The sequence below is a fragment of the Malus domestica genome, chromosome 07 (genome assembly GCF_042453785.1).
Source record: "Malus domestica chromosome 07, GDT2T_hap1".
Classification (NCBI taxonomy): domain Eukaryota; kingdom Viridiplantae; phylum Streptophyta; class Magnoliopsida; order Rosales; family Rosaceae; genus Malus; species Malus domestica.
The window spans coordinates 1,060,879-1,073,155 of record NC_091667.1 but is presented as its reverse complement, the minus strand read 5'-3'; the positions used below and the strand labels follow the sequence as shown (position 1 = coordinate 1,073,155).

The following is a 12,277-nucleotide window of genomic DNA, read 5'->3' as shown; positions in this document are numbered from 1 at the left end:
TTAGTTCATAAATTAGGTTAACTTCGTTATTTATGTAGTAGCCAATGACGTTTGTAGCATATAATAATTAGTGGTCTTAGGAATACAATGTGCGTGTGCCAATTTGTTAAACCTATTGTTGATGCACAAAACCGGATGGTCTTGGTACAACGTAAATCCGACCGTGAATCTGCACAAACGCTCAAGAACACGAAGAACACAAAGAACACAAGGATTTTATCGTGGTTCACCCCAATGTATGGGCTACGTCCACACTGTAGTTGATATTGTTTCTCTGTATGTGTATGGATACAAGTGTTTGGGGAAGTCCCTCGGAGAAAGGAGGGTGGGGGAGAAGGAAGGAGAGCCTCTTGAATTGTATGAGGACTCTCTCTCTAAATGTATGAGAGTTTTGAGCCTTGTAGGATGGCTTGGCTCTCTTCCCCCTTTAGAATGAGGGGAGGAGTCCCCTTTTATAGAATAAGGGGCTCCTCCTCTTTTACAAAGTATGGGCTTTAGTGTGAGGCCCAAATACAAGGCCCAAGTCCCAAGTATACGAGGCCCTAAATATGGTATAAACACCTATGATGACACATAATTTTAAGACCAAAACCTAGTGCTCTTAGCAAATTACTCTCAATTCGGACTATGTTGAGAGAAAGAGATTTTTAACGTAGAATCCTTGAACTTGTTATATTGTGGAACAACAGTTCTTTAGGCTAACTCCATTAAAATTTTCATCCAAATTTAAGAATTTAAAGAGGTGAAAAATAGATGAAAGTTCTAATTGAATTAGTCAACATGATCAATACTTATGAATTTTTAGTTCAGAAATCAAAACTCTAATTGAGCTAAAATACAAAGACTATTACTCCACAGCTTGCTTTTCGAGCTACTGTACATAGTGAAAAAAATACTTTAAATCTAGGAACACCATCTAGTGAAGCTAATGGGGGGACCCGAAGACACTTATGTTTGCAATTGCATGCATGTCGATGTAAAGATAACTTATTTAATGAATAATGTTGCCGCTTATATAGTCCATATATATATATATATATATATGCTAATTTCGATCATGCCCACAAATATTTTTGTATCATCGTCTTACTCAATAAAATTGCAACTTATTATGCACTAGTATATACGCAACTATGCAGATATGAACTATACTTGTTCATCCACCAGTTTTGTTATGCAAAATAGTTATCGAACAATCGTTTCACTTTTTATGTGTGTGTGATTCTCTCCTTCGACGTATTTAGCTGGGGAAATATCTAACATGTTTGAACGAAAAAAGGGTACCAAACTTTTGGACCTAATTAGCTTGACAGTCATCTAAAGTAAAGTGATTCACGATGCAATAATTTAAAGGAAAATAAGAAAAGTATTCCACTTTCGTGTGGAAGCCACGATAATACCACACTAGACTTGATTAAACTAAGAAGACAGATTCAACTTTCGCGTGGAAGACACAATGTTGCCATTTCCAGTAAACTGAGAAGATGAAACCCACTCATCTATTTCTAACATCCTACATACTATATATTTATATTACGATTTATGTCCTACACATAACTTTGAAGTAAGGGACATCAGTTTTGTGGTAGTAAGAATCTACCGTCTTTAGTCTTGATGAATTTATACTTAAAAAAAAAAAATAGCTTTGACTAAGGACCAAAGCGGGGGTACCGCGGTGGCCGTCGAGGGGGGGGGAGTGTTAGCCAATGGATCTCCAATGCTTAGGTCAGTATCTCTGAAAAGAGGTAGTGTTTATGGCTTAATTGTGTAGCAAAAGCATACCAAAAAATGATGCATAGTATATATAGGGAGGTGGCCGGCATGGTAGGGTTCTGCCCTACATGTGTTGGCTTCCCATTGACAAAGGTGTGTCATCCATAAGATGGATAAGGAAAGAATTATCCCGAATACATTAATTAGGAGATAATATACTGGGATAATGAAGTAACTATTCTTGACTGATTGTGATGAGAACTTCTTACTTGTTTGAGTTGATTTTCAATCAGGAATGTATTAAATATAGAATTTGGTGATTAATCATATCATTAATGTCTTTCAATTTTTCATGCCATGAGCTGGGGAGCTTGGTGGTGTTGTAATCAGCTGCTTAAGTCTCTAGGGATGTTGAACTGTGCGTGAGATGAAGACATTTTTTTCTTCTTCGGACAAAAATTCACGTGTCATCTTTATGATTTTTAGAAATATTTTTGGCTCCACAATTTCCCAAAATAAAAAAGCTTTTGCTCAATGCTAATCTTCATTGAGGTTAGCGTCATTAATGACCTCTCTTGCAAGTGGTTGACTGTATACATTATGAAAAGGTAAGACTAGATAGATCAAATATTTAGACCGAATCTGCAAACTGTATAATGTGTCACTAGTATAAAATAATCACATTAATCAATTCCTAAGTAATCATAATAATCACGTACAAAATATATGTGAAATCCCGTTCTTGGATTTCATTGTTATAATCTACATGTTTGTATTATTGAGATTTTATACTATTTTTTGAGAATTTAAATTAATTTTATATTTTAATTACTTAAGTAAAAAGTTGAATTTTTGATAAATAATTATTTATAATCCGTAGACCTTCGAAGGTCACAAGTAATGTTTTTTAATAGATCTCAAAACCACGAACGCATAGGCGGAAGCCGTTTGAAAGTTCGGATTATAACGGTATAGCTACGGACATTTGAAGTCATTTTACCAAACTATAGTTTTTAAATTAGTTAAACCCCCACCATGTGGGAATTTGGCCTATCATGTGTGAGTAAATTTCGGCCCAATCAGACTATTGGACCAATCTGATTTAAGAAAAAGGGACCAATCAGTTGGGGCGGCGGGGTTAGCAACCAATCAGGGAAAAAAGAAAAGAAAAGAGACCTCCCTCTTCGCGTCGGCCTGTGCACCCACAACCAGTTTGAACCCGGTTCAAATCCTGCGCTTCTGCCATTTTTTCCATTGATACACCACATCCACCACCAACAACCTCTTCCTCAACCTCCCCTCTACCATTCCCGCCCAAGATCGAAGGTTTTTTAGTCCAATTTCGTGTAGAATAGTGCCAGAGAACCCAAGGGTGCTCGACGACGATTCCCCCGTTCCGGTGAGTTACACCACCCATAACCACCCTTAATCAACTCTCTTGGACCCAAGAACAAGACTCAACCAGTTGTAGGGGCGTCGGAACACCGAGGAAGGAGAATCGGAGTTAACCCATTCTAGGGTTTCCCACGGGTTGAGTGAAATTGGAGCTTTTCCCGACCGAATTGGACTTCGACCCAAATATGAAAATTGCTCCCCTTGACTTGCTCTACATTTTTGTGAAATTTGGTAATTTTTTTGAAATAGTGAATTTTTCGGCAAGTCGGGGCGGCTGACCGCCACTTGCGGTGGCACGTGGGCCAAGGCATCCTTTAACCTTCCTAGGCTAAATTTGATACCCCAATTCCATATATGAAGTTCGATTGATGAATTTCCGTCGTTTGAGTATATTTTCGTTAAGGTCCGCCACTTGAATATTCTAACTAACAACGATCTGACTGTTGGATCGGCACCAAACTTTAATACGTAATAGTTCGTAATATTTGAGGACAATAAGAACTTGCGAATCGGGAATCCAATGTATGGATCTTCCCAAATTGGATTTCTAAGTTTGTAAAATAAAATGTCGACCGCCACTTGAAATTGCGATTGGCGGAGATCCGACCGTTGGATCGCGATGAGATTTTAATAAGTTGTTATATGAGCATAATAAGGACCTTAGGAGGTTATTGATCCAAAATCTGTTGGGCCGATCTTCTGGATCAAATTACGTAGGGTTGTGGACCTTACAGTTGATCGATGGGAGACTAAAATTAGTACTACGGGAGACTAAATGACGTCTAATGGGCTTACATTGGTTAGTAAGTGACTTTAAAATATGTGATATGGTTACTACCCTCCTATCATATTTAATATCCTTTGTGGATATCACATAACTTTATAAATGTGATTTTTATATATTTAGGAAAAAAAGAAAAAAAGAAAAGAAAAGAGACCTCCCTCTTCCCGTCGGCCGGTGCACCCACAACTAGTTTTGACCTGGTTCAAATCCGACGATTCCGCCATTTTTTCCGTCGATACACCACATCCACCACCTGCAACCTCTTCCACAACCTCCCCTCTACCATTCCCGCCCAAGATCAAAGGCTTTTAAGTCTAATTTCGTGTAGAACAGTGCAGGTGAACCCAGGGGTGCTCGACGGCGATTCCGCTGTTCCGCCGAGTTACACCACACATCACCACCGTTAATCAACTCCTCTTGGACCCAAGAACAAGACCCATCTAGTTGTAAGGGCGTCGAAACACCGAGGAAGGAGAATCGAAGTCAACCCATTTTAGGGTTCCGGCGGGTTTGAGTGAAATTGGAGCTTTACCAGACCGAATTGGATTTCGGCCTAGGTATGAAAATTGCTCCCCTTGAATTGCTCTACATTTCTGTGAAATTTGGTAATTTTTTAAATAGTGAATTTTCCGGCAAGTCGGGGCGGCCGACCACCACCTTTGGTGGCGCTTGGGCCGAGGCACCCCATGACCTTCCTAGGCTAAATTTGATACCTCAATTCTATATGTAAAGTCTGATTGATGAATTTCCGTCGTTTGACTATATTTTCATTAAGGTCCGCCACTTGGATATTCTAAATAACGACGATCCGACTGTTGGATCGGCACCAAACTTTAATACATAATAGTTCGTAATATTTGAGGACAATAGGAACTTGCGGATCAGGAATCCGACGTATGGATCTTCCCGAATTGGATTTCTAAGTTTGTAAAACAAAATGTCGACCGCCACTTGAAATTGCGATTGGCAAAGATTCAACTGTTGGATCGCGTTGAAATTTTAATATGTTGTTATATAAGCATAATGAGGAGAGGTTACGGATCCGAAATCCGATGTGCGGATCTTCCGAATCAAATTACGTAGGGTTGTGGACCCTACTGTTGATCGATGGTTGAATTTTGGTCAACATGTCTCGAAACGTTCTAAATACTAAAATTAGTACTACAGGAGACTAAATGAAGTCTAATGGGCTTACATTGGTTAGTAAGTGACTTTAAAATATGTGATATGGTTACTACCCTGCTATCGTATTTAATATCCTTTGTGGATATCATATAACTTTATAAATGTGATTTCTAATGAAATGTGATTTTTATATATTTAGCCATGGACCTATGTTTACTAAACATGATTTGGTCTACATACTGATGATGATTGTGATACGTGATTTGACGTGCATATTTACACTGTGGTTGATTTGCATAATTGGTATGATATGATGAAATATGAGGGCTAGTAGTGGACCGTTAACCTGTTGTCATGGGGTTTGTTGCTTCAAAGCATGTTTCACATCTCGTTTCATTGTTTTGTTTCATTTCGTTGAGCCATTCTAAATTTAATACTTGTGCTTTGTTTCCATTTCTTGTTTCGTTGAGCTTTCGTAATTTGAGCACTTGGTTCATGTCTTGTTTCTTTGAGCCGTTGATTTGTTCATTGACCCTCCGCTTGGTTCCGTTGAGTGATCTAAAATTGGGTTTCCGCTGTGATTCCATTGAGTGATGTTCCAGAATCTCTTCTACTCCGCGATTCCGTTAAGTGATGATCTGGAATCATATGCACTTGGATTCCGTTGAGTGATGGTCTGGAATCCCTTCTACTTCGCGATACCATTGAGTGATGGTCCGGAATCCCTTCTACTCTGCAATTCTGTTGAGTGATGGTCCGAAATCGTATCCTAGTTTGGATTCCTTAGAGAGGTCCAGAACCCCTTTTGGTGTCTTGGTTTCGTTGATTGGTGCGGAACTCGATCTTGATGGATTTCGTTGAGTGGTTTGAAATCGCATCATTTGACTTGTTGGTTCTTTGGATTTGATATCAGCTTCAGAGATGTAGGCTTCGGCTGAACTGTGTCGCTCTGGCCCTGCATTTTGGTATATGATATGTGTTATTGATTGATGTGATTGTGGAATAATGTTGGTTGTGATGGTTGTCATTATGATTAGACTTATTAACAATTGTGGCTAGAGGATAACATTGTGCTTCGTTGACTGTTTTTTGAGATGTTGCATACTATGAATTGCGGTATTATGTGAAACATAGTGATTTATATAAAGGATGAATTGGAAAGCATATGTGTGGGAATAGCACACTTGCGTGCCTGACAAGATGATAATTGTGCTTGGCTTATGGTTGATGTGTAATGTGGTACCCTATGTTTTCCGCTAGAAGTATTTTACGAAAAGATTAGAGTATGACAATTGACGAACTACGAATGACTTGATCCCTATTTAGGGTACGTAGGCAGTCTAACAATAAGGTTAGATACAGCCATAAAGTGTACAAAAAATTACTATGCGAATCAATGCTCGAGTTGTGCTTCGCCATATCCCGGAGGCAGGGTATGTTAGACATACGGATACTTGATGATGTCAATGTGTCGATCTGGGATGTATGTCGGGATCGGGGCGTGACAATATAATTTAAATTGATGGTCTTCTTAGCATTACCCAAAAAGAAGTGTAGATATGTGAGGTAAACAAAAATGGGAGCATTTTTGCTCACTACCATAAATCTTTTTAAAAAAAAAAAAACGTTATTATCTATACTAAAAGGGTGAGGGAGTAGGTTAAATATCACAATGGGCTAACAACCTCCATAAATCTTGTTGTACGCTCACCATACACCTAAGCATCTGCCATGTGTCTTTTATTTAACCTTGGTTAATTTTTTACAACATTGAAAAAGTAACATTTAACGTAAAAATTAACTAGAGTTAGTTAAAAGAACACATGAACAATAATTAGATGTATGATAAGTATACATCATATGACTGTGAGCAAAAATGCTCCCGTTAATACCATCTAGTAAGACTAACAATACACGTGGACTAAGAAAGCTCAGATTGACATAAGTGCCCTTCAACTACCCGCGGGAAGTAAAGCTCAAACTCACACCCACATCAAATGAGGCAAACATGATCTCGAAAACTTCTCCCATTAAAGAAGGCACATGTGTTGGACTTGCGTATTAGACACAAGCGCGTTATGTCACTCACGAGTTATTTAACTTGCAATGCATGCTTCCAAAGCTATGGTCTCCAATGCTGTAACGAACCTTTCTTATTTGATATTCTTAATGGTGTTACTGGAACGTCCTTCCAATTATTTTTGAAAAAGTATTGTTATTGTTAGTCTAAAAATATCATCTTACAAACAATATTTTGTATACAAATTTTTCTTAATATGGCTTTTTAGAATTTCAAATAACAAACTCATTTTCAAGATACTCACCTACGGACAGAGATCCTCTTCGGATTTCACTATTTGGAGTCCAAGGACCAGCAATGTGGATCACTTAAATTGAATCCGATAGCTCTCATTAACTCATTCTGATGGTCCATCTCACACAAATCAATGACTCTGATCTCATTTTTACACAAACCAAGAGCCCGGATTTCCTGATCCTTAAACTTCTGACAATAAAGTCCAAAAAAGGAATATAATAATTTACCATGCGTATGAACCACTGGATAATTAAAAATGTATATGGATAGAAACGTGAAACGTCGACATTTGTTTTGTACCTCAACGATATAAAGGAGATTAAAAAATGCAACTAGGATCCAACATGATAATTTGTTTATGACATTGGTGTAATTTACATAACGGATGGCACGGGAGCTTGTGGCTCGACAGCACACGAATCTCTCATTTTTTTTCTCGTTCACATTCTCTGGTGTCTTTTTCTTTCAATTAATTATGCAGGTGCTATTGTATGACTGAGTACGATGCTTTTTGTCATACGCCCTTTCAACGACCAAAAAACATTCTGCTTGGTGATGAAATTTAGGTTTTATGAGATTCCAAACGACCCGAAAACTTGAGCGCACTCTCACACGAAGCACCAACGGCAAACCCTTCCCGGACTCGAGCATGTCGTCCATGCTTCTTCCGGCACCATACATAGGCTTATTCCTTGTTCCAACATATAACTTGAACTTTGATGACCCACTCTCAGCATATAGCTTTGGTCCCTGAAAATTTTGAATAACGACTGATTGCCCGGAACAAATTGATGTATCATCAATGCAATATGAGTGTGTACAAAGAAAATTTTTCTACTGTTAATCTAAACCACACATTTAGACACGAGTATTTCCAAAAGTGCTTATATTTATAGACCGGCAATTTAAACAAACACAAATGTAACAAAATTAAGAAGTGAACTTTACACCTGATTGAACATATATATATCTACTTACATGTGATTGTGCAAAAGGTAGCCGTCCGAAGCACATTTCCATTGTTGGAGGACGAATGTGGAGGCCGAAGAGCTTAGACTTGTTCTCTATTATGAGATTTATAGAACAATTGCTGGTAAGGAACTTAGTCGTGACACCCGAGCCATCCACTCCTTCCCCAAGCCCAAATTGGCCAATTCCTGCCATCTGCAGTTTCCAGAATTTACAATTTTTTTACAGTCTTAAAGATGTCAGATGAAAATTAAAAATGTTATTTACCTATTCAGTTTTACATCTTTGCCTTGATGATGCTTTTTGAATTTGTAAGCTTGTATTAATTATCTATTGACTTTTATGACTTTAATCATTTTAAGGAGAAAATATCAATCAGAATTCTTGAGTTCTCCGTTCAATTCTTGTGAATGTTATGAATAAATACAAACATTTTTATTTTTTTGTTGATTTAGTTCATTAGATGCACTTAATTGGTTTTTTTTGTGGCTTTAATCGTTTTGCTTGGGAGTTGGGAATAAGCTTTGCTTTCCCATTGTATTTAGAACATTACGATTTTTTCTTTTGTGAGCATCATGAACATTAGTTGAAGTTATTAACGGTGGCAGATTTTTGAGTCTGTTTGGGCCTGAAATTTACGTTTCGGCCGATCAGTATTTGGACTCAATATTACGTTATTGGTGATCGCACCATGCAATCGAGACCGTAAAATGAACAGAGTTTAAGACTATTAGAAATGTACAATGAATTAGTTATTGTGGGATATTATTGCGATTTTTAATCATGATAAATAAATTTTTTATGCAAGATAAAAGGGGTTTCGCGTAGTACAGTTCAAATCAAATTAGCATGGGATTTTTACGAAGGTGGATTGAATTGGAATCATGGTGCACGCGGTCTTCAATGGATGCTAGTGGGATTGCGTGGGCTTATCCTTAGCCAAACTAATTAATCATGGATGCTAATGGGATTGCATGGCTTATCCTCAGCCAAACTTCAATTCGGTCTTATCCTTAGCCTGGATTGTAATCATAGATGCTAATTGAATAGTTTGTTTCAATGGTGTATAAGAGTAATTATTTGGCTAAGGATGGTGAATGCTTATCAGGAGAAGCTCCGTGGCTGAGAAGTCTTTCTATAAATAGAATGGTTATGCACCATGACAAGCCCCTTGAACTCAACAATCAAACTATTCAGACGCTCTATGCGAATTTTTTTTTCAAACGCTCTACGCGAAATCTTCTCGCAACTTTGAGATAAATACTAATTATCCTAACCTTCATATTCAGTTCGTCAGAACATCATTGGGTTGACAAACATCACTAGAGCAATAAAACTAATCGCCCTCGAAGTACCTTCAGTTCGATGCAACAACACTAGTCAGTCGGTTATCTATACAAGTCTCAAGTATCGAAGAATCTTCAATTCCTTTGCCAAAAAAGGTCACTTCATTAACTTTCCAGCGAAGTGAAGTGTTATATGATTGGTTACTCTTAGGTGCACTTTGTAGTTCGACACTCAGGTGGCTGAATATTTGCCTCTATAGCCTGATACTGATTCAGCGCACTTATATTCTCACGACCGTAGTCGCTCAGCTTCAGAAGTTAGTATGCAACACCACATCTATTTTACTCGCCCGACTGAACTCGGTTGCAAGTTGGCATGCCTACTTTCACAAAAAAGACGTCGTTAATTTATAGTTACTCGGCATATGTGCTACGTAAGTTTTGTATTTTTAAGGTCACGAGTCTTTAACAATATTCAGGGAGACGTTCGGGGTCAATTAATTAGAAGCCCAAGTTATGAGGTTATGTTCAGTTGGTTACACACTGGACAAAGATTCATAGTGGCTTGCATATAAATTTGTTATCAAAGTGTGAGAATACATGGATGTGCTTTATGTTTTAATATTAACCTTTTATATCAACTCTAGTGTTACATTTAGTATGGGAAAACGAATTCATGGAAAATGATTCCCCATGTCTTTACTTGGGAGAAAGTAAATTCGAATTTTTTTTTTCCTACGTTTAGTAGGTAGGTAGAAAATGCCAATTTTTTGGTATAAAATTAGCATTTTAAATTGCCAAACGATCGAGGACATATTTGCCATAAAATGGTAGCAGTCAATTTTTTTTTTTTTTTCATGGGGAAGGAAAGTGAATACTAAGGTGAGCGAAGGTTGCACTTTCCCCTATTTTCCTATGGGAGAAAATCATATCCCAAACATGAACTTGCCAAACATCAGAATTGGGAACACTCTCTCATTCCCAAGTTCTCTTTCCTCCACATCAAACGTAGCCTACGGGCGAGTCATTATGCATTTCTTGATCATGTATTCACCAAGAGAATATTTTTGCAATATGTGAGCCATTTTAGGTGATTCAAGTTTAATTGTTTTGTTTTATTTATTTATTTTTTTTTTTGTGATTCAAGTTTATTTGTTTTGTTTTTTTTTAATTATTTTTTGTGATTCAAGTTTATTTATTTTTTTTTACTTATAAGTAATAAGATAATTTACACTAAATTCATCTAAATTAAGGAAAACAAGATTCACTTGTGCAAAAAGGGAAGGAAAATGTTAGAAACACTATTTTTTTAGACCATATTTTGTAGACCACGTGATGCGGTTGATGGTTGAATTTTTTCTTCATTGACTTAAAGTGGTGTACACACACTACTCTAGCTAACTTAGCCAAGTCTATGTCTACCTTTGTGCTTTGAGTCTCATGATTGTTCTTCTTCCTTGTTCGGCCTGTTTCCAACCTAATCACATTTCTTTTTCTTCATACGCAACAGTACAACTTTAAGGTAGAAAAGATAACCTGATCTTACAAAGGGCTAATTTCGTTTATATTTTCAATATTAGGAACTAATTAGTTAACTAAAACACCTGCATATAGCCATATAGGCTAATATTTTAAATTCTTTTTTATTTAGGTTTAGGTAGAAGTTAAAAAATCAAACAAGAAGTAAACTACCTGTATATAAGCTAATATTTTGTGTTAGAATACTTTTGTGATCGTACGTACACTTCATAGTTCATCATTAGGTATTATATATTCTCTTCGCCATAATTATATATATGTCCTATATTACCACCATAATAATATGTCGCAAGCATGCTACTAGGCCAATTGCAAAACCATCATGCCATATATATTATGGTTAATCTTTTATAATAGATAAGATAGCTAGAATCAATATATACGCATAGTTTTGAAACTAAAATGAGTACTTTTTTTTTTGAGAGATTGTTGAATATTTGAACGTACCTGAATAGACACTTTGGGTGGTGGGGGCTTTGTAGCAACGTAAAACACAAGCAGTGCAATACACAAACTCAACACAGCCCTCCAACTTATTTGCAAAAATATCCATGCAAACGAATCAGAATTTCGATATGAACAATTCCTCTTCCACCACCCCGATCTGTTCTCCAGCCCATAACAATACTCCTCCTCATCATCTTCATTGTCACCGTGATCATCACCGCCATTGCCACAACCACCACCTTTGACGACAATAACCAAACGGTTTTTGCAATTATCGGTCCCTGTGCCGTTACTACGTGCATCAAAGGAGATCCTTTTTTGGTGCTGGAATGAGTGACTGGATCCACGAGAGGACGAGTAGCGTGATAGAGTGGAGCGAGAGGCCTCTTCGTGGAGAGTCCGGTTTGCTGGATTGGGTCGTGTTGGGGAGTGAAATTCGGATTCCAGGATGGTGTTTCGAATATCCGCGCTGTTGGAATGGGAGATGGCGGATGGGCTTTGCACGTAGTATGGACAAGGGTATGAATGAAATAGAGCTTCTTCTTCCTGATCATGCTCCATAAATAATATCTAGAGAGAGAGAGATGTGATTTGGAGCTCTAACCCTTGACATGGGAATGGGGTTTTTGAAGGGTTTTTAAACTGCAGAGAGAGAGAGAGAGAGAGAGAGAGAAGTTGCTTTCTTTTGTGGTGTGGGGTTTG

General features: G+C 37.6%; 1 protein-coding gene across 1 annotated transcript; it reads right to left on the bottom strand.

Annotated features, from left to right (window-relative positions):
* Positions 1 to 7,581: 7,581 nt before the first annotated feature.
* On the bottom strand, positions 7,582 to 12,262 carry LOC103438399 (uncharacterized). The gene is made up of 3 exons (XM_008376952.4): positions 11,576 to 12,262; positions 8,313 to 8,498; positions 7,582 to 8,084 (listed from the first exon to the last, which is right to left on the bottom strand). Exons 1-3 carry the CDS (start codon positions 12,134 to 12,136, stop codon positions 7,800 to 7,802), a joined length of 1,032 nt encoding a protein of 343 aa, XP_008375174.2. The 5' UTR covers positions 12,137 to 12,262; the 3' UTR covers positions 7,582 to 7,799.
* Between the last annotated feature and the right edge of the window lie 15 nt (positions 12,263 to 12,277).

Excerpts from the sequence above, each read along its gene's own strand:
- LOC103438399 (XM_008376952.4), bottom strand. The coding sequence starts at position 12,136 with ATGGAGCATGATCAGGAAGAAGAAGCTCTATTTCATTCATACCCTTGT. Across the intron at positions 8,499-11,575 it reads CACCCAAAGTGTCTATTCAG|ATGGCAGGAATTGGCCAATT; the intron begins GTACGTTCAAAT and ends TGGAAACTGCAG. Across the intron at positions 8,085-8,312 it reads TACCTTTTGCACAATCACAT|GGACCAAAGCTATATGCTGA; the intron begins GTAAGTAGATAT and ends CAAAATTTTCAG.